At 36.0% G+C, this 25,678-nt stretch overlaps 3 protein-coding genes across 6 annotated transcripts; 1 reads left to right on the forward strand and 2 right to left on the reverse strand.

Moving 5' to 3' along the window:
* LOC109795709 (putative lysine-specific demethylase JMJ16) lies at positions 1-14,686 on the forward strand. 4 transcript variants are annotated; one of them, XM_083059299.1, is made up of 9 exons: positions 1-189; positions 9,598-9,902; positions 10,515-10,586; positions 10,678-10,755; positions 10,897-11,421; positions 11,525-11,749; positions 11,907-12,068; positions 12,899-13,267; positions 13,529-14,686. In XM_083059299.1, the coding sequence occupies exons 2-9, from the start codon at positions 9,603-9,605 to the stop codon at positions 14,432-14,434; spliced, it is 2,637 nt and encodes an 878-aa protein (XP_082915425.1). In that variant the 5' UTR covers positions 1-189; positions 9,598-9,602; the 3' UTR covers positions 14,435-14,686. The 4 variants fall into 4 exon arrangements, with proteins under 4 accessions (XP_082915425.1, XP_020210812.1, XP_082915426.1 ...); XM_020355223.3 differs by lacking the exon at positions 1-189 and adding an exon at positions 5,490-6,163; XM_083059300.1 differs by lacking the exon at positions 1-189 and adding an exon at positions 6,275-9,476.
* LOC145958810 (uncharacterized) lies at positions 6,698-7,729 on the reverse strand. The gene is made up of 2 exons (XM_083076357.1): positions 7,219-7,729; positions 6,698-7,101 (listed from the first exon to the last, which is right to left on the reverse strand). Exons 1-2 carry the CDS (start codon positions 7,727-7,729, stop codon positions 6,698-6,700), a joined length of 915 nt encoding a protein of 304 aa, XP_082932483.1.
* A 960-nt stretch (positions 14,687-15,646) lies between the features above and the next one.
* SETH3 (Sugar isomerase (SIS) family protein) lies at positions 15,647-17,288 on the reverse strand. Its single transcript, XM_020356975.3, has 3 exons — positions 16,566-17,288; positions 16,227-16,450; positions 15,647-16,134 (listed from the first exon to the last, which is right to left on the reverse strand). Exons 1-3 carry the CDS (start codon positions 17,214-17,216, stop codon positions 15,978-15,980), a joined length of 1,032 nt encoding a protein of 343 aa, XP_020212564.1. The 5' UTR covers positions 17,217-17,288; the 3' UTR covers positions 15,647-15,977.
* Between the last annotated feature and the right edge of the window lie 8,390 nt (positions 17,289-25,678).

Raw genomic sequence — 25,678 nt, forward strand, 5'->3', positions numbered from 1 at the left:
TGATCCTCATTTTTTATTAAATCAAAGAAGAAAAATATTTTCAGCCGTTAGATCTTGTCTGCGTCGATTGACTGTGTGAAGCCTCACTGCAGGCAATCCAGATCCGTGACACACTCCACCCTCGCTCTCGACTGTCACTCACCAAGTTCTTCAAACCCTAATCGCGAGCGCTATTTCCTCGGAGTTGTGGTGCGATTCTGATTCTCCCTATTCTCTTGCACTTGTTTTTGTTAATTTTTAATTTGTTGTCCTGTTAATTTGTTGGACGAAGGGTAAAGGTGTAGATTGAATTGGGTGCGCATGAGTTTGGTGCTTGATTTATTGAATGGTTAGTTTGTATGATTTTGTAAAACCACCAAAGACCATTGTAACGGGTAACAATCTGGTGCTTTCATTTACCCTCATGCCTCCTAAAACCACCAAAGACCTGGAAGAGGCCATCCAAGCCATGGCTGACAACCTCCTTCAATACCAAAACCAGCAAGAGCAACGATTGGATCAACTTAATTCTTCCATGACTACTCGTCATGATGCTCTTACCGGTGCCCTTTCTTCGTTGATGGATAAGGTGGCCGCCCTCTCCCTACCCCAACAGAATACAACCGCTGATTCCTTGGGCTCTATGGGGTTCGCTTCCCCTACCGTGTTCCAGGTATCACCTTCTGGCACTGTCCATAACTCCACACCTCCTGGTTTTGTTTCCCCTACCCATGCCTTTACCCCATTTCCACCTCCCCATATTTCACATTCCACTGCCAACCCTTTTCACCATTCACAACCTCCTACGTTTCACTCCCAACCTCACCCACCTCCCTTACGTCTTCCCAAGCTCCACTTACTTCCCTTTGATGGTTCCTCCCCTCTCGATTGGCTCTTTCAAGCGGAACAATTTTTTGCATTTCACCATACACCTCCTGAGCAACGTCTCTCCATGGTTGCTTTTTACATGACCGGTGATGCCCTTTCTTGGTACAAATGGCTCCATCAGAATAATCAACTTTATGATTGGGATTCTTTCACCCGCGCCTTGGAATTACGATTTGGACCCTCTACTTATGAAAATCATATGGCTGCTCTTTTCAAGTTGCACCAAACAGGGTCATTGGCTGATTACCAACTTAATTTTGAACGCCTCTCCAACAAGGTTTTTGGGTTGCCACCTGAAGCTCTTCTTAACAGCTTTATTTCCGGTCTCATTCCAGAGATTCGGGTTGAACTAGCCCTTCTACGGCCTCTTAATGTGTCTCAAGCCATGGGACTTGCTAAACTGGTAGAGGCTAAACTCAAAGATTCCAAACCTAAGCCCAACCCTAGACCATTTTCCAAAGTTCACTCTCCTTCCTTTAACCCTACCACCACACCCTCCCCATCCCTTTCCTCTTCCACCACAACCTTACCCGTTAAGAAAGTCACCCCTTCCCAACTACAAGAGCGGCGCACTCTTGGCTTATGCTATTATTGTGATGAAAAATACCACAATGGTCACCGTTGTCAACCCAAACAGTTTAATCTCCTTTTGGTTGATGAGGAGGATTGCGCATTTCCTCTTTCTTCCCCTACCGCACCATCCATACCCCTTCCTTCTTCCCCAACAGACCCACCTCTCATCCATCTCCAACTTTCTCCACAAGCCCTTAATGGTTCCAAATCCCCTCAAACTCTTCGCTTTCACGGTTCAATATCTGGCCATTCCGTTACCGTTCTAATTGATACCGGAAGTTCACATAACATAATGCAACCTCGTCTGGCCCTTCACCTTGGCTTACCCACTTCCCCTACTCCCACCTTCCCAGTCATGGTTGGAAATGGTGACTTCATTTATTGCAATGGTTTTTGCCCCAATGTTCCCCTTACCCTTCAAACTCACACCTTTACCCTCCCATTTTACCTTTTACTTATACAAGGGGCTGATCTGGTCCTCGGCATGGCTTGGCTCAGCACTCTCGGACCCATCATTTCTGATTTTGCTGTTCCGTGCATGTCCTTTACCCATAAGGATTCAACCATCACCCTCACCGGGTCTACTTCTTCCACCCCAATGCCTTCCACCTTCAACCAATTTTGCCATTACCTTCACCATGACTCCGTTACATCTCTTCACATCCTCACCTCTAATCCCATAACCCCAACTCCATCACTGCCTCCTTCCCTTGAGTCCCTGTCTCCCGATATTAAGGAACTATTACACACTCACTCCAAAGTTTTTGAGTCACCCCAGGGCCTTCCCCCACCTCGCCCCCATGACCATGCAATACCATTATTACCCAACTCTAGCCCAGTTCGTGTTCGCCCTTACCGTTACCCACACACTCAAAAAGAAACTATCTCCCAAATTGTGGCTGATTTACTTTCTGACGGCCTAATTACCCCAAGCCATAGCCCTTTTTCTTCCCCGGTTATACTGGTGCAAAAAAAAGATAATACCTGGCGTTTTTGTGTTGATTACCGTGCTTTAAATGCTATTACAATCAAAGACCGATTTCCCATTCCCACCATTGATGAGTTACTAGATGAATTGGGTCACGCTACTATATTTTCTAAGATTGACTTACGCTCCGGTTACCATCAAATCCGGGTTCGACCAGAAGACACACATAAGACTGCCTTTCGCACTCATGATGGCCATTATGAGTTTTTGGTGATGCCTTTTGGGCTTACCAATGCTCCTTCTACCTTCCAAGCTGCTATGAATGATCTATTGCGACCTTTTTTACGTCGTTTTGTTCTTGTTTTTTTTGATGACATATTGGTTTTCAGTTCCTCATATGCGGACCATTTGGTTCATTTAGATTCAGTTTTACAATTATTGAGTACTAATTGTTTTTATGCTAAATTCGTCAAGTGCTCCTTTGCTGTTCCTAGTGTTGCGTATCTAGGCCATATCATCTCTTCTGAAGGGGTTCATCCTGATCCGGACAAGATCAGAGCCATCTTCGAATGGCCTCCTCCGCACTCCCTCACCACACTCCGCGGGTTTTTGGGCCTCACTGGATTTTATCGTCGTTTTATTCGACACTATGCTACTTTAGCCGCACCCCTCACTGATCTTCTCCGTGGTACCACTCCATTTCATTGGGATTCAAGTACAGAGGATGCATTTACAAAATTAAAAGGGGCCCTAACTACGTCGTCGGTGCTTGCCTTGCCAGACTTCTCCAAGCCTTTTGACCTTGAAACCGATGCCTCCGCAACAGCCATTGGTGCCGTTCTTCTGCAGAATGGTCATCCCCTTGCATATTTTAGCAAGAAGTTGTGCGCCAAGATGTGGCTTGCCTTAGCCTACGCTAGAGAGATGTACGCAATCACTGAAGCTGTAAAAAAATGGCGTCAATATTTGCTGGGCAATCATTTTCGTATTTTTACAGATCAACAGAGCCTCAGGCACATGTTAACACAGGTTTATCAAACTCCTGAACAACAAAGATGGGCATTCAAATTACAAGGGTTTTCATTTGAGATTCATTACAAACCTGGAAGATCAAACCGGGTTGCAGATGCTCTCTCTCGTGCCCCTTCAGCATCGGAAGCTTTATTCCTCCACATTTCCACACCAATTCCATCTATCATTGAGGAACTCATGAACTTTTACCAATCTGATCCTACCGGTATTGCATGTTGGCAGCAACACTCCATCTCACCCGGATCTGATTCCGATTACCACGCCACTAGAGGACTAATCTTCCACCGCAACCGTATTTTTGTTCCGGATGTGCTTCATCTTCGTCGACGGTTGCTCCATGAATTTCATGCCACCCCCTCAGCGGGTCATTCAGGGTCCAAAGCCACCCTTGCTCGTCTTGCAGGATCCTTCTCATGGCCGTCTATGTCTCATGATGTCAAAACCTTCATTCGCGAATGCCAATCCTGCCAACATAACAAATCAATCCATAACAAAAAGGCTGGGCTCTTGCAGCCATTACCTCAACCTCGACGGGTGTGGGAGGATATCAATATGGATTTTGTGACTCACCTTCCGTCATCCTTCGGTCACACCGTGGTCTGGGTTGTTGTTGACCGCTTGTCCAAATACGCGCACTTCTTGGCGCTTCCTACCAAGTTCTCAGCAGCAGCGCTCGCAAATCGTTTTGCCACCGACGTTTATAGGCTTCACGGCACCCCTCGCTCCATAGTGTCCGACAGAGACTCCATCTTCCTCAGCCAGTTTTGGCGTGAGTTCTTTCGGATCCAAGGCACTACCTTGAAGTTTTCGACAGCTTACCATCCAGAAACTGATGGTCAAACGGAGGTCGTGAACCGTTCCCTCTCTGCCTATCTACGTTGTGTTGCAGGTGATATTCCCCGTCGTTGGTATTCCGTGCTTCATTTGGCGGAGTTCTGGTACAATACTTCGTACCACTCCGCTATCGGCACCACTCCTTTTCAAGCCCTTTACGGTCGCCCTCCGCCGGCAGTTCGGGACTACATTCTTGAATCTTCTACAGACACGGCTGTTGAGTCCCTTCTCCAAGATCGCGCCACGAACCTGCGCATAATTAAAGAGCAAATGCGTCGCACCCAACAGCGAATGAGGGACCAAGCAAATAAGGGTCGTATCAACGTTACCTTTGAAGTGGGTGACTGGGTCCTTTTAAAGACGCATCCGTACCGCCAACGCTCCTTAGCTAGGCCCATATCCCACAAATTGGGTCGCCGTTATCATGGACCGTTCCAAGTCATCCGCCGTATCGGAGCGGTGGCCTACGAACTCGCTCTTCCTGAGCAAGCTCGCCTCCACCCTGTGTTCCATGTGTCCTTGCTCCGGCGTTTCCACGGTGTACCCCCATCAACAACCCCTTCATCTTTTGTTCCGAGAGAAGCTTCTGCGACTCCAAATGAAGCTTTGGCTTTGAACGATCTTCAAATGCCACTTGACAATTCACATGCAAGCTCTTCGCCTTCCACACAACACGTGGGCACAGCTGGCAACCACTCACATGACACAATTCATCCTCCACCCTTAGATGCACCCTTGATCCGTGGCAATGGTCTCAACTCTCAATCTCCACCACTCGTTCCATCTCAATTCCCACCTACAACAATTAATGCACCTAACCCCACTAAGACCCCCAACCTGCCAGATTCTTCACGTGTCTTGGAGGACCAAGACAATTCTCATGGAATGGGCATTGATACACTTCCAAATGCGAGGCCCGTTAGAAAGGCCCAAAAGCCACTTAAGTTTCAGGATTATATATGAGGCCCTAAATATTTCCTTTTTCCTAAAGTCTCAACCGGCCCATTATATTGTAACCTAGCTCTAGGGTTATTACAAGTATTTAAAGACAGAAGAGATGTAAGGGAAGGGAATGAATGAATATTTTCTCAGTTTTATAATTCCTTCTTTTATCTTAGAATTTATAGTAGTGTAACCCTAACAGATTTGGATCAAATCTCCATGGATTGTCCTCCCTGCTCAACATGTTTCCCTTCCATTATTTCAGTCTTGCTAAGAAACCTATTCATTGAATTGATTTGCAATAATTTCAATAAACATTATTACTAGGATCAGAAAATATATACATTCCATTAAATTCTAACCATAAAAATATTAGTCTCAATCTGACAAGGTCCATGTGTGATTGATACGTGAGCCTGCTAGTGTGGCTCAATAGTCAGAAGCCTTCCTTGGGACTTCTTGCAATAGAGCAGGACTTGAAGGAAGGTACAGATACCTTTTCCTTATTTCTGCCTGTAAAATTGGCATTAAAGGGTTTCCTTCTGGCCACCTGTACCTGTAAATTGGTTTCCCCATATAGAAAGCTACGATGGTGAGAGCCATGATAATAGCGAGGATAAGACAAGCAGCTCCCCAGCTGACAAAGTCTTGAACACAAGCAACCATATGGAGTGGATGAATATTGAGCTTCCTGTAGTTTTATTAAGTTGTATCACGGTATCACCAAAGGTAGACATGGTTTGGTTTGGCACAGAAGACTAAACCTATCATATAGCAAGATGTCTAAATCTGGTTCTGAATCATTTAAGCCCAAGGTTCTGCATATAGCATGGAGTCTGCATTCTTAGCAATTACAAATTTACAATCCTCCAAGCATACTTGATGCTCCCTTTGCAACAACTAGATAAGAAGCCTTGGCAAATGGCAATGTGAAGCACAGGGACAGCCCCTGCCTTCCCTCAGACTTGGTTGCTCTTCATCATCATTGTAGGTTATTCTGAAACATGAAATTCTCACATCCAGTAGCATAGATATTGGAACAGATCTCTCAACTAGAATATGGCATCATTCAATAATGTAAATAACTTTTTCAATCTATGAAGGTTTAGCTTGGTGCTAGCTGCTAAGTAAACATATAAAGCTTTTTCCTCTACTATTCAATTAAACTGTCTTTAGAGTTTAGTTATAATCTGTGCAAAATTTATGTTATTATTCAAGCATGTAAAACAGATAAGTTAAAGCAACAATTATTTTTATTTTTTTGATAATCATGTTATTGATGCGAAGTATTCATTAGTTTTTGTCAATGACCAATCTTGTTAGAGAACCTGGCTGACTACCTTTAGTGAGTATCTCCTCCCGACCATTTTTTTCTATCAATTTGAGACTTTGCTTAAAGGTACTGAGTCCTATTCCACTGAGACCAATGACTTGTTAATAAGCAACAATTAATTGAACGAGTGTTCAACAATGACAAAAGATCAAAATTAAATTCACATTTTAAATATATAGAATTAGGAGTCAATCCTCGAGCATAAGGGGAACATGAAGAAGATTATTCAGCTGAAACTTAAATTGAGAGTTAATAGGAGATAAAAATAAGGAAGAATCAGAACCATTGATTTGCAAACCTTGACCATTTCCTATGAAGATTTGATCTGGACCATCAAAATGCTCTAGCTGATGGATGTTCTGAGGCTCACCAGTAACATGAAACGAAGCACCAAAATCAGGAATCCATGAAGAATGAGTACCTGCTTGAGAAGAGGTATTAGCAATCATAGCACTTGGTGTGACATTGGCATGAACATCTTGGCTGGGCTGTTTCTGATTGGGATTCACCCAAGTGTTGGAGGCTTTAAGGTTTGAAGAAGGGGTGACCTGCACAGGCTGCAGTGTGGTAGGATCATACAGAACAAGGGATTCTGCAGGTCGATAATTAATATCAGCTCTATAGAAACAAATATTGGCAGTATGGCCATACTTGAAGCAAATCTGGCACTAAAAATTTGCAAATTGACTACCACGGCCTCTGCCCAAACCTCGACCACCGCGACGTCCACTGTTACCACTACCTCTATCTCTAAAAGATCCACCACTGAAATTGCCACGAGAATAACCCTGAGTGTAATTAATAGAAGGAGAGAAAGATTGCTTACGGAACCGGTTAGCTCGTGACTCATGTGCAAGGAGAAGAGCTTCCACTTCAGCAATAGGAGGGGTGACGAACTTGCTTTCAATAACAGAGACCACAGGTGCATACTCTTGAGGCAGACCTTTAAGAACAACATCAACATATTCTTCAAGTGACACAGGACCCCCAACTCCAGCAAGTTCATCAGCAATGTTTTTGATTTGAGTCAAAAAGTCACGCATGGATTTACCATCAAGAGTGGTGGAACGCAAATCTGTGCGGAGTTGACGTGCACGTGCCTTGGTTTGAGTATGAAAATACTCATGAACTTTGTCCCACACTTGATAAGAATGAACGGAGCCAATGACACGTGAAAGGATGGTCTTCGAGAGCGTCGATTGCAGCCATGTGAGAAGCATTTGATCCTGGACTTCCTAGGTTTCATATGCTGGATTAACGATATCAGAGTCACGATCAACATCGGTCAAATACCGAGGTGGGATTTGCGGATTAACCACAATCCGTTGAAGTTTGTGGGACTTGATGACTGGTTCAATCTGCTGCCTCCAGTGAAGGTAATTCGAATCATCAAGTTTTTCAGCTATGGAGTTGGAGAAAAATTGTGAAAAGGGAGAGAGATTATTTGACGTTGCCATAGAAGAGATGAAGAAGAAAAATTAGGGTTCTGGTGGAGGATCAAGAAGCTCTGACACCATGTTAGATAAAATCAAGGGAGATAAAAGTGTAATAGAGAAGCTTCATTTTCATTACTGCTCACAAATGAATACACGGGTTCAGAATATATAGGGAACCCACTTGAATTACAGCAGAAATAGAAAAATATAAAAACAGCCAGTTATTATGGTTTAAATCCTGTTTAAAAACCTGTCTTTTGGTTTGAAACCAGTTTAAAAACTATTTTTTTTTGTTTGGAAATTGTTTAAAATTCGCTTTTTTTGGTTTGGAACTGCTTTAAAAACTGGTATTTTGGTTTAAAACTATTTTCAAAAAATCCAACTTTATTTTTTGAAAAAAATATGGTTATGGATCCAATCCATTTACTTTTGATATATTCTTAACATAACTGTGTTTTGATTTAAAAACTATTAATATTAACATCTTTACTTTTGATATATGCTTAACTTAAAGCAGTGTCTATTTTTTATTTATCATTTATTGACATTTATTATTGTAAATTTTGTTCTGTGTCCTTTATCTCATTCTTATTAGTACTGTACAATTCACAATATGATAAGATTCAAATCGTGTTGATACAAATCACGTGTCAAATAGTTTTTATGCTTGTATCATAGATGAACCGCATATGAATGGCATTCCACATATGAATTGTGATATTCTAGGACAACCATGTCACGCCCCTAAAGATGCTATTTTTTTTTTTTGAGGGGTGGGGGAAGAATCAGGTAAAATGAGAGGGAACATGCTAATTTTCCCCCTCCAATATGACCAGGGCGGTCCACTGTCTTTTTTCATGTTTTCACTCATTCTTCTTGTTTTCTCTTCATTTCTTCACTTGTTCTTTGCTCCTCCCAACAAAACAGAATGATCAACTCTTCTTTTCTCCTTTTCTTTGTATTTCATTGTGCCACAATTGTTCCTTTTCTTTGTAGCAGCAGCCACTGTTTTTCTGGCCGTGTTGCTGTAATGATTTGGATGTTTGTTTGTTTTTGAAGCTTATATGTCTCTTTGTTAGCTATTTGACTTCAAAATGCTAATATATGTGTGTGTGTGTGTTTTGATTTTTGATATGTTTCTTTATGTAAAATGCTCCTAGAGTTGTTTTTTAGTTATTGATCATGAATTTGTGCTTTTATGTCTTTGTTAGTTTTATATGCTATGTTTAATTATTAATCATGAATCTTATGATTCAAAATTTGGAAAATAGGCCTTCTCATTTACGATTTGAATCCTTATAATTATAACTGTGCTATATGTTGAGATATACAATGTTGCTTTTGTGTCCTCTATGTTAAGATGCATAGCTTCAGTATGATCAATACTTACAGTTGAATTTCCTGGTTTTTTTGTCCCCACTTCCCTCTTCCCTGCACTTCTTGTCTTACCCTGTTGAAATGTTGGATGTTATAGTCAGCTATCGTACTGGTTTGAAGTTCAAACTGTTAAGTGATCAATAATTCTATCAGGGTAGTGAATTGTCTGCAATCATGTTTAATGCATACCTTCCCAATATTTCATTTTCTACTCTAAGTATCTATTGGTACAAAAATGGTTTTCTAGATAATATTTGCTTGGCTTTTTCCTACAGTGAAGATGGAAGCAGATAATGGAAATGTTTGCACCTCATTTGAGAAGATGGAAAATCTTTCAGTTCCCCCTGGTTTTGCATCCCTAACATCTTTCATTTTGAAACGGAGTGGAAATGATAAGAAAATTGATAAATCTACAACCTTTCCAATTGCATCCGAACAAGAGCCGATTTGCATGGAGACTAAACCTGAGATGAATGACATTACTGCTTATAAGCAGGCTCTTATACATCGACCGTGGATAATCTTGGACCAGTGCAACCACCACAAACCCGAGGAATCTCAAACAGAGCATCTTCCAAGGGTTAAGTTGGGAATCTTGTATTTTTTTATTTATTTTTTTGTTAATGATAAGATTATTAATAAAATCAAACTAGAAAGGCATAGTCCCAGAGCAGACAATGGCTCTTACTGCACCATAAGTTAATTGCATTCATACTTTATGCCCAAAATATTGAGTCTGTTTGGCATTGGATGTTTGTTTTATATTGAGTAATAATTTCAACAATGAATTCAAGATACCTTATAAGTCCTTAGGTGGTGGGTAACCTACTATAATTGGATTAGAGTCTTGCTAATTGTATTTTGTTCAAGTTTTATATTGTTATTAGGACTCATATTTAGATGCAGATAGTTTATTTAAACTGCCTGTTTTTGTGTGATGTGTCTGGTGGTTTGCTCAGGATTGCAGGACTCCATAGATATTCATTCTGGAATTAGGTGTGAATTAGGCAATATCCGCCACTGGTACTGCTAGAATTCACACAGACTAACATATATATAACTACAACTATGATTTACGGTGGATGACTTGATAGAAATTTTTCATGTGCTTTTGTGAGCATAGTCACATGACTGGTTTCTCTTTTTAACTATTAAGAAATTAATTGTATTTGTTTTCCTGCTCCTTTTTTAGGTTCTCCCTTTAAATTCTGGTCGTCCAAAAGGGACCATACATGGATGTCCAAACTGCCGTAATTGTCTGAAGGTATGTACCTTTCACTTTACCTTTCCACATTGGAACAGTCATATGACAATGTCTCCTTTATTTTTGTTTGTTTATCAAAGTCTTGAACCAGGTGACAGCAAGGTGGCACCCTGAGGATTCAAGAAGAGAAGTTCTGGAAGAAGCTCCTATCTTCCACCCAACCGAAGAGGTATCTATCTACAACCTAAACATAGTAGTATGCTTTCACTCTTGTGTTTCCATGTATATGTCTTGATTTATGGCATCAAATGTGGATTCTTATGATTCTTGAGATCGTAGAATAATTTGAGTAATTGTGTGAATTATGAAGGAATTCAAAGACACACTTAAATATATTGCAAGCATACGTACCAGAGCAGAACCTTATGGAATTTGCCGTATTGTCCCTCCAACTTGCTGGAAACCACCATGTGTTCTTGAGAAAAGTAACATATGGGAAAAGTCTGAATTTGTTGCTCAGATTCAGCGAATTGATGGACACCAAGTTCAGCATGCACAAGAAATTATGGCCAGTCGTGAAAATATAAAAACCAAGAGAAAAAGATATGTAAAAGTAGCCTTGGACTCTCAGGTTGGCAATAGAAACGCCGGCACCCCAAATAATCAGAATGTTGAAGAATGTTACTATGAGTCTGAACCTGGTCCTAAATTCAGTCTCCAGACATTTAAGAAATATGCAGATGAATTTAAGAGACAGTACTTCAATCATAAGGATAAGAATAAGATTATGCTTTCCAATATAAAAGCTATACGTCAACAGCAGTGGGAACCATCTGTGGAGAATATTGAGGGTGAATATGGACGGATTGCTCAAAATCCAACTGAAGAAATAAAGGTATCTTGAAGAATAAATTGAAACATGCAGTGCCTTGTCCATCTTCATTCAGTCTTTGATACATTGAGCAAATTCTAATTTATCTAATGCTACCTCATGCTAGGTGCTTTGTGGTAACACTTTGGAAGCTGGAGTTTTTAGCAGTGGATTTCCATCGGTTTCTGATCCTTTGGAGGCATACACTTGCCCTGAATATTTGAAATCTGGATGGAACTTAAATAATATTCTTTCAGTGTCTGGTTCCCTTCTTTCTTTAGAAAGCTCTGAAGCTTTACGTAATTTTGCTCCCCAGATTCATGTGGGAATGTGCTTCTCTCCATTCAGCTGGGTAATGCCATCACTTTATTGCCTTAACATCACGTCTTTGTTTTCAATATCTCTTTAATCTCCTAATGATTTTCTGGGGGAACTCCCTGACAAACTTTCAAATGTAATTAATGAATCCCTTCTGCTTACTTTTCTTTTTAATCACATGACAAAAACAGAAAGTTGAAGAGCACCACTTATACGCCTTATCTTATGTTCATTTGGGTGAACCGAGAGTGTGGTATGGCATCCCAGGAAGATTTGCTGTTAACTTTGAAACAATTTGGAAGAAATATCTCCCAGATTTGGATGTAAGACAGCCTAATATGCATGATAATCTGGTGAGAATATGATTGCTTCTTATGAACAATTGTTTTTCTTTGAAAAGTAATTGTGATGTGTGCTTAACACCTTTAATTTCTCATATTTGTCTTATACTTGACCTTTCAATCTGAATCCATACATGCTTTTCTGTCAATTATCATATTATTGGTCAGATGGATTTTGACTCTACTGGATTATTTATATACTAATTTCACCCAATTTCCCGGCAGTATCTCCCCAACTGTCACTATTTATTGAAAATATTTCTCCATCCTGCATGTTTTTAGGTTTGAGGAAAGATAATTTTATGTTCTTTTGTTTTGCCAACTGGATTTCACTTGGGCAATGGGCGCTTGGAGAAGGAAGCAGGCTTGACTTATAAGACCTATTTTTTCACTTCCTTAAGCATGCTTACTTTATTGTAATTCAACTGGTTTTGCAGTACCAAATATTATAATCAAACTGGTTTTCTTTGCCTTGAAAATGTTAACAGCTCTTTGTGCTAATTGTTCAACTTCAGCAACTAAACCATTTTGCTAAAGCTATTGCCATTTACAAAACTAGTTTCAAAATAAAGGTCTATCTTTTCTAGGCTCCAAGTCTGCCAAACCTTGTTCTTGCTGCTTGCTGGTGAAGTGTGTAATAATTTTTGCCATAAATTTTCTGACACAGAAAATACAAGTATAAAATGTTATTCTTCAACTGTTCAATTCCCAGTGTGTGGATAAATTCCTGTCACCTGAAATATAAGGTCTATAATATTGTTTCAATTTCAAAACGCCCAAGGGAAACACTATTTTTTGATATTGAGGTAGGTCTTCACTCTTCATGCAAATATTTGGTACAGGGGATGCAATTATCATGCTCCATATTGAAGGCGGAGGGTATACCTGTTTATCGATGTGTTCAGTATCCTGGTGAGTTTGTTCTTGTCTTCCCTGGGGCGTATCATTCGGGATTTGATTGTGGTTTCAACTGCTCTGAAGCAGTAAGTTTTGCTCCTATTGCATGGCTGCTTCACGGACAGAATGTTGTAGAGCTATATTGTGAACAGAGGAGAAAGACGTTACTTTCATATGATAAGCTTTTGCTAGGAGCAGCAAGGGAAGCTGTGAGGGTCCTATGGGAAACTAATCTGTGCATGAAGAGCACATCAGACAGCTTGACATGTAAAGATGTCTATCGAAGAAACGTGTTCTTAACAAAAGCTTTGAACGTAAGTGATTCAGCTCTAAATCCTAGTTTTAGTGAACTTATTTATTAGTCAACTTCAAATTAGTTTGTTCATTAACATGTATTCAATTATTTATCTTGATAAATTGAAATGATGAAAGAGGCACAAATTTTCGTATTAATAAGAAGGTTTTGAAGGCCTTTTTCTCCTTCATTTCCTTTTTTTGTGTGTTCAAATTTGGCTGCATAGTTTGCTTCATTCAGGTTGCATTCATTCTTGTCATATTTTGTTTCCCTTGTGTAGTCTCGCATCCAGAGTGAAAGTTTGAAGAGGAAATTTCTTTGTACATATTTGGTATCACAAAGAATGGGTGAAAGTTTCGATGTCACTTGTAAAAGGGAATGTAGTATTTGCCTGCGTGATTTACACTTGTCTGCTGTAGCGTGTTCATGTTCAGATGACAAGTTTGCATGTCTTAATCATGCAAAACAGCTTTGTTCTTGTATTTGGAGCAACAAAATTCTCTTATACCGTTATGAAATCAGTGATTTGAATGTTCTTTGTCAAGCTTTGGATGGGAAATTGAGTGCAGTCTATAAATGGGCCAAAGAGGATCTCGGATTAAATCTGAACTCTGTTGCCTCCAAGAGATCAAAACAAAACCCAGAAAACGTAAGTGGTTCAACCTGCCCTTCACAAGGCTTGCAGATGAAAGAACCTATACCCCAGACAGCATCGGATGAATACTCAAAGGGGAAACGCCCTTCACAAAACTTGCAGATGGAAGAGTCCATGTCCCAGACAGAATCGGATGAATGCTCAATGGGGAAACGACGTAATTTGCAGGAAATATTGTATTCATCAAAAGAGAAACAAAGTGAATTGGTTTCGGGTCCATCAAAAAAGAAACAAAATCAAGTGGTTTCCCAAGTCATGCGAACTTCTGGTGGCACTCACAGTAGCTCTAATGACATTCATTCAACCTTTTCAGATGGTATGAAAGTAATCAATTCTGTTGGCACCAAAATTGACACGAAGGCAGTTGGGGCTAAGTTTACCATTTCAAAGAAAGTAGGAGAGCCGGAAGTATCTAAAGTTCCTCCAGTTATAAACTCGCGTTACTTGTCTTTTCTACAAGAAAACGTGTTGATTGAAGTTTCATCCGATAGTTCCAGCACATCTTCATCGTCAGATTCTGACAATGCATAAATAGCTAATGGCCATTTTTTCATAGAGGAAAGAAATATATTAGTGTCCTTTGTAGGTTTATCAGTGTTGGATAACCATTTTTTCATGCCAAGATTGACATTGGAAATTTGGAGGGGACATCCATCATAGAATATAGTTACAAAAAGCTTGGCTTGTATGCTAATGTTCTTCAACTATTTATGAAAGGATAAAAGGATAAAATTTATGTACAATTTTTTAAGATACTTATGATATTTCGTTAATTTGTGTAAATATATATTAATGAAATTTATATTTAATGCACTTATTTGATGCTAAAATAAAATTTAAACTCTAATTGAAGAATAATACCAATTGTATTTAATAAATTATATCTAAATTTCGTGTTTATAAAAATCAACACGCTGACAAGTAGACAATGACAAAATCATTCGTTCATTTTGTATCCTGAGTTTTTTTTCCTTCTCTCCAATATCTTGGCGTTGCTGTGTGTTTTCTACAGCAGAAAGCTGCTTTCTCCTTTAGATCTGGCCAACAATGGTTGAATAACTTTCAAATTGTTAAATTAGATTTGGCTGTTTTTCTATTTACTACTAATTATATACGCCTTTGTTCGACAGGATTTCACAAAGTGATATTTTCCGAGGTGCAAGCAAGTTTATTTTTGTCCTCTTATTTTTCTGAACAACCTATCTATTTATATGGCCAATAAAGTCCAAAGCGCCAAGTCGGTCTTTGTCTTGACCTGAAGTTTTTGAAAAGGCAACAATATATATATAGAGAGAGAGAGAGGGAGTGAGAGAGAGAGACTATTTTCCGAGTCCTTCAACTCCGATTTCTCAAGGATTACAAATACGTACTCGGCAATTTTATAATTTCTTAGATATATGTTTATTTTTTATTCAACGGCATACATAAATATACACTGTTACCCACGTCGTTTTCACTCACATTTCTCTTCCGAGTAATTCCAATCGTCACCTTCTGTTCTTAGCTGTTTTTGTGTCCAAAATAAAGGCTCCACTAGGAAAAAAAAATGTAAAGTGAACTGATTAACATGTGACACATTATTTCACATTAAATAAGCACACAAATTATTGATGTATAAATTGTTTATTAATTTTGGCTTACATCACTTGTATCAATCACATACTAGTAAAACACATGACTATTTGGAATATCATTTTTCATACCACTATTTTAGCTGAAATTAATCCTCATAAAACACCCACATAAAAACTTGCACACACCAGAATTTGTGCGCTCAGCTTCTTGTTATAAGAAATTGAAAATGTAATATCAATAGTACAAGAAAAATCAAGACAAAATATACATATGAATAATTAATAATTAATAATTAATGCACGGAAAGTGGTAGTGAAAAGAGGCCCGCGATGTCGGCAGGCAAAAACAATTGATATCTATGCCTCTGAATCCTATGCAAGGATTATACTGTAACATAAGAACAGGTGAATCCCACTTGAAAGTGTGGAGTAAAAACTAAAGAATGGAGCAATCATATATTATATATCTATCTAATCTAATACAACAATGACATCACAACTCACAAGCCAGATGAAACCAAACCATGCAATGTGACTATCCCAATCAACATATTTTGATCGTTTATCACAGGCAAGAACTGAACAGGCGACGGAGGAGCCTCCATCTTCTTCATCGCATCCACCGCCATTGCCTCCGGACCAATTATTCTTGGTTTCCTAAAGAGTAAACCATTCCACATTTCAATTTTGCCTTCAAACTATTTCTCTGTGACATACAATATATTGATATATGATAATGGTTAAGTTACCTGTTGCACATTTCCCCAACAGTGAGTTTGAAAATGGCTTCTCCACTGGCTCTCAGAGTACGACGGAGATCACCGTCAGTGAACGTCCCAATCAGACTGTAACCGTCGTCGATAACAAGCAGGCATCCGCATCCTTTACTCGTCAGTTCCACAAGCTGATCCATGATCAAATCCGATTCTCTGCAAATCGGAAGCTCATCCTCCTTCTTCATCAAATCCTTCACCTGCAATTCCAATTCCACAATCAGGCCACAACAAATTAGGTTAAAACAAATGCAAATGGAAATGGAAATGGAAAAGGAAAAGGAAAAGGAAAAGGAAAAGGAAAAGGAAAGGAACCTTGAAGATGAGACTCTTCCCGATCTTGCCGGCGGGATGGTTCGCGGCGTACTCCTCCTTGGTGAGATTCCTTGCCTCCATGAGCGCGATGGCGACGGTGTCGCCGAACACCATCTGAATGGCGGTGGATGTGACCGGAGCGAGGTTGAACGGACAGAGCTCTCTCTGGAGAGGCAAATGCACGGACATGTCGCACTTGGCGGCGAGCGCGTTGCCTTCCTCGGAGGTGAGCGCGATGAGGAGCGCGCCCTTGGCCCTGGCGCACGGCACGAGGCGGTGGAGCTCCTCGGTGGCGCCGGACTTGCTGAGGAGGACGAGGACGTCGCGGTCGGTGAGGATCCCGAGGTCGCCATGGAGCGCATCGACCGGCGAGAGGAAGGCGGAGCGGACGCCGAGGGAGACGAGCGTCTGCGAGATCTTGTGCGCGACGAAGCCGGATTTGCCGACGCCGGTGAAGAAGACGGTGCCGGCGGTTTCGAGGAGCGCGCGCGTGAAGGCTAGGGTTTGGGAGTGGTCGATGTGGTGGAAGAAGTAGTTCAGGTGGCTCTGCTGCGACTTGAACAGCGCCTCCACGGAGCTTTCATCAATGTGCTTGTTCCCGCTAAGGCATTGTTTGGATGCCCCCCTTGGAAACGCTGCCAGAGACCCCATCGCAACTTTCTCACAAAACAAACAGATCACACGAAACGAATAATATCAATTATCAAACACTCTCTCTCTATCTCTCCTCATAATTAATATTATTAGACTTTCGTTTGATTTACGCGGTAACAAAACCGGCGTCGGTGCTGCCGTTAAAATTAAAATTAAAATTAGGATAGGATACACATCTTTTTCTTCTTTTTTTTTTATATTAAAAAAGATAATTAAATTTTTAAAATATTTTTATTTTTATTTTTATTTTTATTTTTTTAATTTTACATTCCTAACATTTAATTTAACACTTTTTTTATATACCTTTTTTCCTTATTTTCACATGCACCCCCTTAATTTTTCTCCATCTCCACTTATTTTGGTAGGTAATTTTAATTCTTTTAGTTTTATATTATTTTTTTTTCCTTCCTCTTTCAGTTTTCTCGTTGATTTCACTATCTTCATAGTACTCTAGAATAGTGAAAATGTTTTTTTCATAACACTAAACTTAATGTTAAGATTTTTAGATAGGTAAAAGGAAAGGAAGTGTTGGAAGAAAAAATATGTGTTTAGTTTGATAGAAACTGTCGAGGAAGTTACACGTATCTAGGGATGGCAAATATACTCGTACCCGCGAGTAATACCCGAACCCGTCCCGACTTTGACGAGGAATACCCAGTTTGACCGGGTACGGTACAGGTACGGGTATGTACTTACCCGCCCCGTACTCGTACCCGTCCCCGTTCTCATTTTTAATTTAATACTTACTTTCAATTTAATTATATTAAAAAAATTTAATATTTTTTTTATGTGTGATTATTTATTATAATATGAGATAAAGAAATAACCTAATTATAATTATAATATAATAAAAAAATTAATTTAAAAATATCATTTTTTTTTACAAAAAATAAAAAATAAAAAATTGACGGGTACGGGTACATGTATACCCGATACCCGACGGGGACGGGGGATGGGGATGAAAATCTATACCCGACGGGTATGGGGACGGGGACGGGGATGGGTTGAACTCGCGGGGACGGGAATGGGTATCATGAAACCCATACCAAACTCGCCCTGTTGCCATCCTTACTGACGTATCTACAATATTGCCGCCTACCAATTCTATGATTTGGGTGTATGTGAAAAAGTAAAAAAGGTGAGAAAATAAGAAAGTAATATAAAAATCGAGAGAACTAAAACTATACACTGAAATATGTGAGAAATTAGAAGAAGACAATATAATGCATGTGAAAACTGGAAAATGAGGTGTGTGAAATGAAAAAATAATAAATTAAAAGTTAGATATGTCAAATTAAAAATTTAAAGAATAAAAAAATTATAAATATTTTAAGATTTAAAAAAAATAAAGGAGGTGTACTTATTAAATAAAAAAAAAAAAGAAAAAGGTGCATATATCTTTACCCTTAAAATTAACATTAAATATAGCTTCTATTCCCTAAGGACCATTTTAAGGCCCAGACTCAATCTTAAGGCCCAACATTAAGATTGATTTATTTTCCTGTTGGTCAATTGTCAGAGCATTCCCTAATTTTGGACAGCAAATTGGTCTGATTATGGCGAAAGGTCCATGTAACAAAAGTTTTGGGCCTGAATGATGAGTTATTCTATTTCATGGGGCAAAGATGCAAAGTCATCTTTATCTTTGGGCTGTTACAATTACCAGGCCCGGTGTCAAGAGGACAACACACTTGCGCCCATGGCTCCTCGTATACTCGAGAGTATTTCGGTGTAATATAATTAATGATATAAACTTCATCATAGCTAATTCTTATATATATTATAGATCTAACTTGTCTTAAAAATTGTTAAATACAATTGAATCACAACAATATACTTAGACAGTGGTAGAACTTGGATAAGAAATTTGGGAGTGTTAACTTACCCGGAAAGTACTTTCCATAATATTAAAGTTACTATTACGGAAAGTTCTTTCCGGAATTATATGAACAATAATTTTACTATTCTGGAAAGTACTTTCCGGAATGTTAAAAAACTTACTTTACATTCTGGAAAGTATTTTCCATAATATTAAAGTTACTGTTACGGAAAGGTCTTTCCGGAATTATATGAATAATAATTTTACTATTCCGGAAAGTACTTTCCAGAATGCTAAAAAACTTATTAATTTTACTATTCCGGAAAGTACTTTCCGAAATGCTAAAAAACTTATTTTACATTCCGGAAAGTACTTTCCATAATATTAAAGTTACTGTTACGGAAAGCTCTTTCCGAAATTATATGAACAATAATTTTACTATTCCGGAAAGTACTTTCCGGAATGCTAAAAAACTTATTTTATAAGCGCATGGCACATTTAACTTACCAGTTTCTTTATCTCTTCATCCACCACCGGCGTCTGCGATCGAACCTGTTGTGCATAAGTAATGTTAAATAAGTTTAAAAAAATTATAAATATGAAATGTAATTTAATATATTAATTTTGTACCTTGTATTGAATGTAGAGGATAATGATGATTGAATGAAAAATTAGGGTTTAAGAAAGAATAGAGTGGAAAGTGAAAAATAGAATTTAAAAGATAGAAAGATAAAATATGATTATGTTGATTGTAAAAGAAGAAAAATCAAGAATGAAAAACGAAAAAGAATAAAATCATCAAAAAATGACTAGAGTGATAAAAAAGGAGAATAAGAAAAAGAAGAAGAAAGAAGAAAAAAGAAGAAGAAAAAGAATGATAAAAGAAGGGGGTGAATAAAATAATTTTAAAAATAAAAATTTAGTTAGAAAGATATTTTAGGAATTTAAAAAAAAAGAAAAAAAATTGAAGGTGTATTTATAAATGATAGGAGGTGTATATATCATCAGCCCTCAATTTTGCTTACGTTAAAGTACATGTTCTGTATCATCTAACATTTATGTAGCTTCCATTAATTTCTCAACCACAATATAACTTTTTTACCTAGACTACTATGTACCAATGCCCCCACATTATTTTTTTACACCCAAAATTACTTTTTAGTCTCCTATTTTATTTATGTTATTCTATTCCATTTTTTTTTTTACAATTGAAACTAACATTATGAAAATTAATATAAACATATGATATAACATAATAACTATATATACAGATTACTATCATATTTATATGATAACATATAATTAGAAAGACTAAAATATTAATTTGAATCTGAACGTATTAGAGTCACTTTAAAGAGAGATAATAATTTTGAGTTAGAGAACTTTTTTTTATCTATTTTTTAAAAATTTGAATCGATATATGTTTATTGACTCTTAATGAAATAAACAGTATATACTCTCATCTATCGTTTAATGATAATTGAATAATATTTTAAATATTATTTAATATTAATTCTTTATAATTAAAATAATTTTAACACAACAATGTTAAATTTTTGTGTACATAATAATGCATGCCATTTTTTTATTGTACCATTTATATAAGAAGTTAATAGGTCTTAAAATCACATTGCATTGTTTTAGAAAACTAATAGATTAAATTGAACCTTTTAATAATATAAGAATTAAATATAAAAAATAAAAAATTAATTAAAAATTATATATATATATAATAAATTTATTAAGAGATTGTAACAAGGCACTAACCAATAATATAGACTCTCTTGATAATCTCTAATAAATTTTAATATAAAAAAATAAGCTATGTATTGAAAATGTAAAATAAGTTTACATTATCATTCAATTACAAATTATTATTTATAAATAAATTTATTAAATTCTATAATAATTATCTAATAAATTATATAATAATAATATTTTTAAATTAATAACATATAATTATTTTTTACTAATAGTACATGAGCATTAAATTCCTATGCGCATATAGAATTGAACTAATATGAACCAATCGATATCAATCTATACTATTTAAAGAATAACTATATTGTGTAGTTTCATAAATCTAGAATTTTATATTTATTATGTTGTATATTTTTTATATTTATTTCTTTTAAGATTATTCACCAATTTTATCTTATTTTAAAACAATTCATACTTTTCCTTTATTCTCCACATTTTTTATTAGGTGATCTAATAATATAATTGTATTATTTTAATCTAATCAAATTGGTTCAATTGAGATCTTAATTTTTTTAATATTGTGAAATTTCCTCGAAAGACTATTCTAACACAATTTAAAAAAATAAAATAAAAGACTTTATAATCAAGATTTATTTTATTTATATTTTAATAAATTTATATCATAAAATCTTTATATCACATCTTTCAACAAAGTGTTTAACAAGCTTTCCAGCTATAATTAAAAATAAAAACAAGTCAAAATTTGAAGACGGAAAAATTAAATATATGAGTGTCCTTCGATACACAATAATATCATACATAATTAATGCATTAAAATCTTACCATAATTGATAATGATGACATCTTTCATATAGTAACATACAAATATATCACGTCACCATAACGAGTTATGATTCAAACATAGTTGATTATAGAACTTATATTACACAAATAACATAAGGGAGCCAGACAAAATAAAGAATGTCACGAGAATTTGAGGTTAGTTTCTTCATTAAACTTTTAAGTGTCATGGATCCTGGCACAATAGAGGTAGGAAATTTATCTGTGAGACCCACATAAAATTCATCGAAATCCTGCAAATACACGTATTTTTCTTTTAAAATCCATGTTGATTCCTGTCCTCATCTCAATTTTCTATTGAAAATCACCCCACCAAACACTGTTAGGTTATGTTTGTATCAAACTGTATTTTGGGCCTTGTCGACCCTAATGTGCACGTGAAATTTTGATTAGTCTTCTTGAACTTGTGGTAGGTACAGGCTTGGTTCAAAACAAATATAATTAGATAAATAAAAATGAATTAAATATTGTGGTTGAGATGGCTTTATCTCTTATATATTACTACTTCTAATCATATTTATAGGTTCTTATTGTTTAATTTTTTTACGAGACATAATTTATTTTATATATTAATTATTTTTAATTTAAACATTTTGAATTAAAATATATTAATTATAAATAATTTAAAGAGTATCTATTCTAATGTTAATGAATTAAATAATTAAGTCTTATAAATAAGAATTCGAGTAAGAATTCAAGAAGTATATAATTATATTTTGTCTTGTTCTTCTTGATTTTCTGCATTCAACAGAAATAATGTATATAAAATGCTTATAATTTTATATAGATCGAAACATTAAGATGCAATGGGTAAAACATTATTTTTTGGATACAAATAAAAAATTAAGATAATTAAAATAAAAGTATATTTTTTAGAGGTTAAAAACGTATTTAAATATAAATATTTTCATAAAGTAATTAATTCATATACTTTAAGAAATTAAACAAGGAAACTTCCGAAAAAATTGAGATATATAAATTAATTAATTTTAATTTTTATAAGAAAATATTTTTATTTCCATTGAGTATTTGTATAAAAATTGATTACAAGTTGTACTGTGTCAATTCCAATGCGATTGAGGAGCAATGGCCACTGGAAGCTTTGGATTCCATTCTAAAGCTGTCAAATTCAACAGCCACTACAAAAAAAATGTGTGATTTGCGACGGTTATTTTGGTGGTTTATGACGGTTAAAATCCGTCACAAATCGCATTACGGCGTCATTGATAACTGCCGGATCTACGATCGCTAAAAACTGTTTACGGCGAATATTTAGTAAACGCTGGTTTTGAGCGCTAGAAAATTCAATCTTTTTGTGGCGGAACCGCCATAAAATGCATTTTTGTTTGACTTCTTTGAAATTTCCTGGAGGTATAAAACTGCCACAAAATTGTAGTTCTATTTGACTTGTTTAGGGTTTTCTGGCGGTTTTTGACCGCCACAAAATTATTATTATTTTTACTTATTACATTTTCTCACGATTTAAGCTAATGCTAGTAGGGAATGACGAACTAGACAACCAATAATAAATGCAAGTCAAGTAATGTTCCCACCTGTACCCTCCCAAGCAAACAAAATGTCGAAACCAAACATTACACAATTATTTAGTTTAACCTTGATTCTTGGGTTCAATAAACAAATTCTCGAGAGTTCACAACTTACAACATGAAGAGACAAGAAATTATACCCTGAACCTATGATAATCAGACCAGGGCAAAATTGGCATGGAATTGTCAGATCATCATATCAGATTTGATTGGAATGTGCCACCATGCTTGTGAAAGAATGGCCACTTCTGCAAATCCAACCTACACATGTCCCTTTTTGTATTACTCAAACTCAAGAAAATAAGTAGATATTCGAGATATTTATGACCATGAAATTTGCAAAGTTTAAACAGATATTCTAAGTGTTATTGTAAGATAATTTAATCAAACTAATTCATAACAGCAGGTATTCAAACATCATTGTTTCTTTTGCCAAACATAAATTTGAAACGGAATGAAAATCATGAAAAATTATTTTTAAAAGTAACAACAATCAAAATCAAAGTTTATTATGTTATGCTGTCATAAATTAATTGGTAAATCTATAAATTCTAACAAAACAGGACAACAAGGGCTCAGGAAACAGAATTTCAAGGATTCGATAAAGCATACTTGACCCAGGTCTTCTGGAAAAACAGAATTTCTTTCTCCACATCCACAAGATCTAAGTTTTGAATAAAATTTGTCTGATTTCCAACTTCTTGTATACCAGATTATTTACCATTGAAAAAAAGTTATCCTTAATGATGTTGCTACTATATAAGAGAATGACACTTTAAAATTAATTAGCACTCTAGTGATGTGTTTGAGATTCGTAGGAGCGAAATTTATTGCACCAACTTAATTATTAAAGACTGCCAAATATTTTCTTTCAAAAGGAAAAAAAAAAATTACTCTGACAAAAGGGTTTTAGATTGAATAATCTCCAAGCAAATCTTCTAATAACAAAGCGCATGGTACGTTTGAGTCCTCGCAGCCTTTAGATTGTCACGAGTCATAATAATACATCACATACTGTTTGGAAATGAGATTTTTGTTGGCCTTTAGATTGTCATGAGTCATAATAATACATCACAGTTTGAAAATGAGATTTTTGTTGCACTTACGTACATTATATATATATATATTATGTGATTTTATCTATATTTTTTATCACGAGTTATACATAGATTATATAATTTTTTTTATTATTGACAATATTAATAAATAGTTGGTATCAATAATATAACTTAAAAAATGTCTCGTGGGAGTGCAACTTGCATGTGTGAGCATGGTACAGTTGATGTACTTGGACAAATAGTTAAGGTCGTAGGGGCTGGTCTTCTTTACATAGAAGAGAGATATTGGAAAAGTCAAGTCCCTTCTTCAAACAAACACACGCGTTTGATAAAAGTTATCCTTTTTGTACGAAAACAAAAATGGCAATCTGCAGGCATTTCTTTATTCTCTAGAGTCGTTTTCAAACTCTATTATTGAAAGAATATGAAACTATTACTTACAAAGAAAAAGGGGTCGTAGCTTCACTAGCTTGGTCCCCCTCTACTTGTCTATGCATGTTTCACAACTTCCTCTCTTGTTATATTGCATTTAAGGCTGATGGATCATTGTAGGGTAATTTCTAAAATTATTTATGTAAATGGAATTATTTTGAAATTATTTACATTTTTGGGACTATTTTGTACAGTATTATTATGAGCCATAACGACATCCTTACCATGTGATAATTTTTTTTTAAAATTGAGAACTACTTAAACTTAGTTAGGTAGAAGTTGCTAGGCCTATAACGACTTAACCAGTGTCGCTATAGGCTCCGAAACCATTTTAAATGGCTAAATTTTATAATAAAGAGATAATTTTAATAGAAATAAAATATTATTTAAGATATAATTCATTTAAAATTTGATGTTTAAAAATATATTAATAATTTTTGTATAACAAAAGAAGATTTTTAAAATAAAATTTATATATTTGCTGGAGGCGGTATGGGTCATAACCACCTCCTTTTAATATTTTTATTTTTTTTAAAGTTTTTCCAGATTTATTTTATATATTATTTTGAAAATTTATATTTTATTGTTATTTTTTTATGCATTTTTTTTTATTTTGTTCGTTCAGTTAATTTGATATTTGATATTTTTTCTTTTATTTTTTTCCTTTTGTAGATGTATTTTAATTAATTGAAGGGAAAAAAATAAAAACACATAAAAAAATTATTTTTAAAAAAACACACACACGAAAAAATAAAACTGAGGAAATAAATATAAATAAAAAACGCACACACAAAAAAGTGAAGGAAAAAAATGTAGAAAAACACAAAAAGAAATGAATTACAAAATAAATTAAAAAAAAGGTAAAAAATATCTGGAAAAAAAATAACCCAATGACCAAAAAAAACATTTAAAAAAAAAAACTGAGGTCACTATGGGCCATAGTGAATTTTTGTCGCTATAGCCCATAGTGACTTTAGGTAGACAAAAAAAGCTAAAAACTAAAAAAAAAACTAAAATCGCTATGGCCCATAGCGATATCAG

The sequence above is a fragment of the Cajanus cajan genome, chromosome 6 (assembly GCF_000230855.2).
Source record: "Cajanus cajan strain Asha chromosome 6, NIPB_CcT2T_4, whole genome shotgun sequence".
NCBI classification, from domain to species: Eukaryota; Viridiplantae; Streptophyta; class Magnoliopsida; order Fabales; family Fabaceae; genus Cajanus; species Cajanus cajan.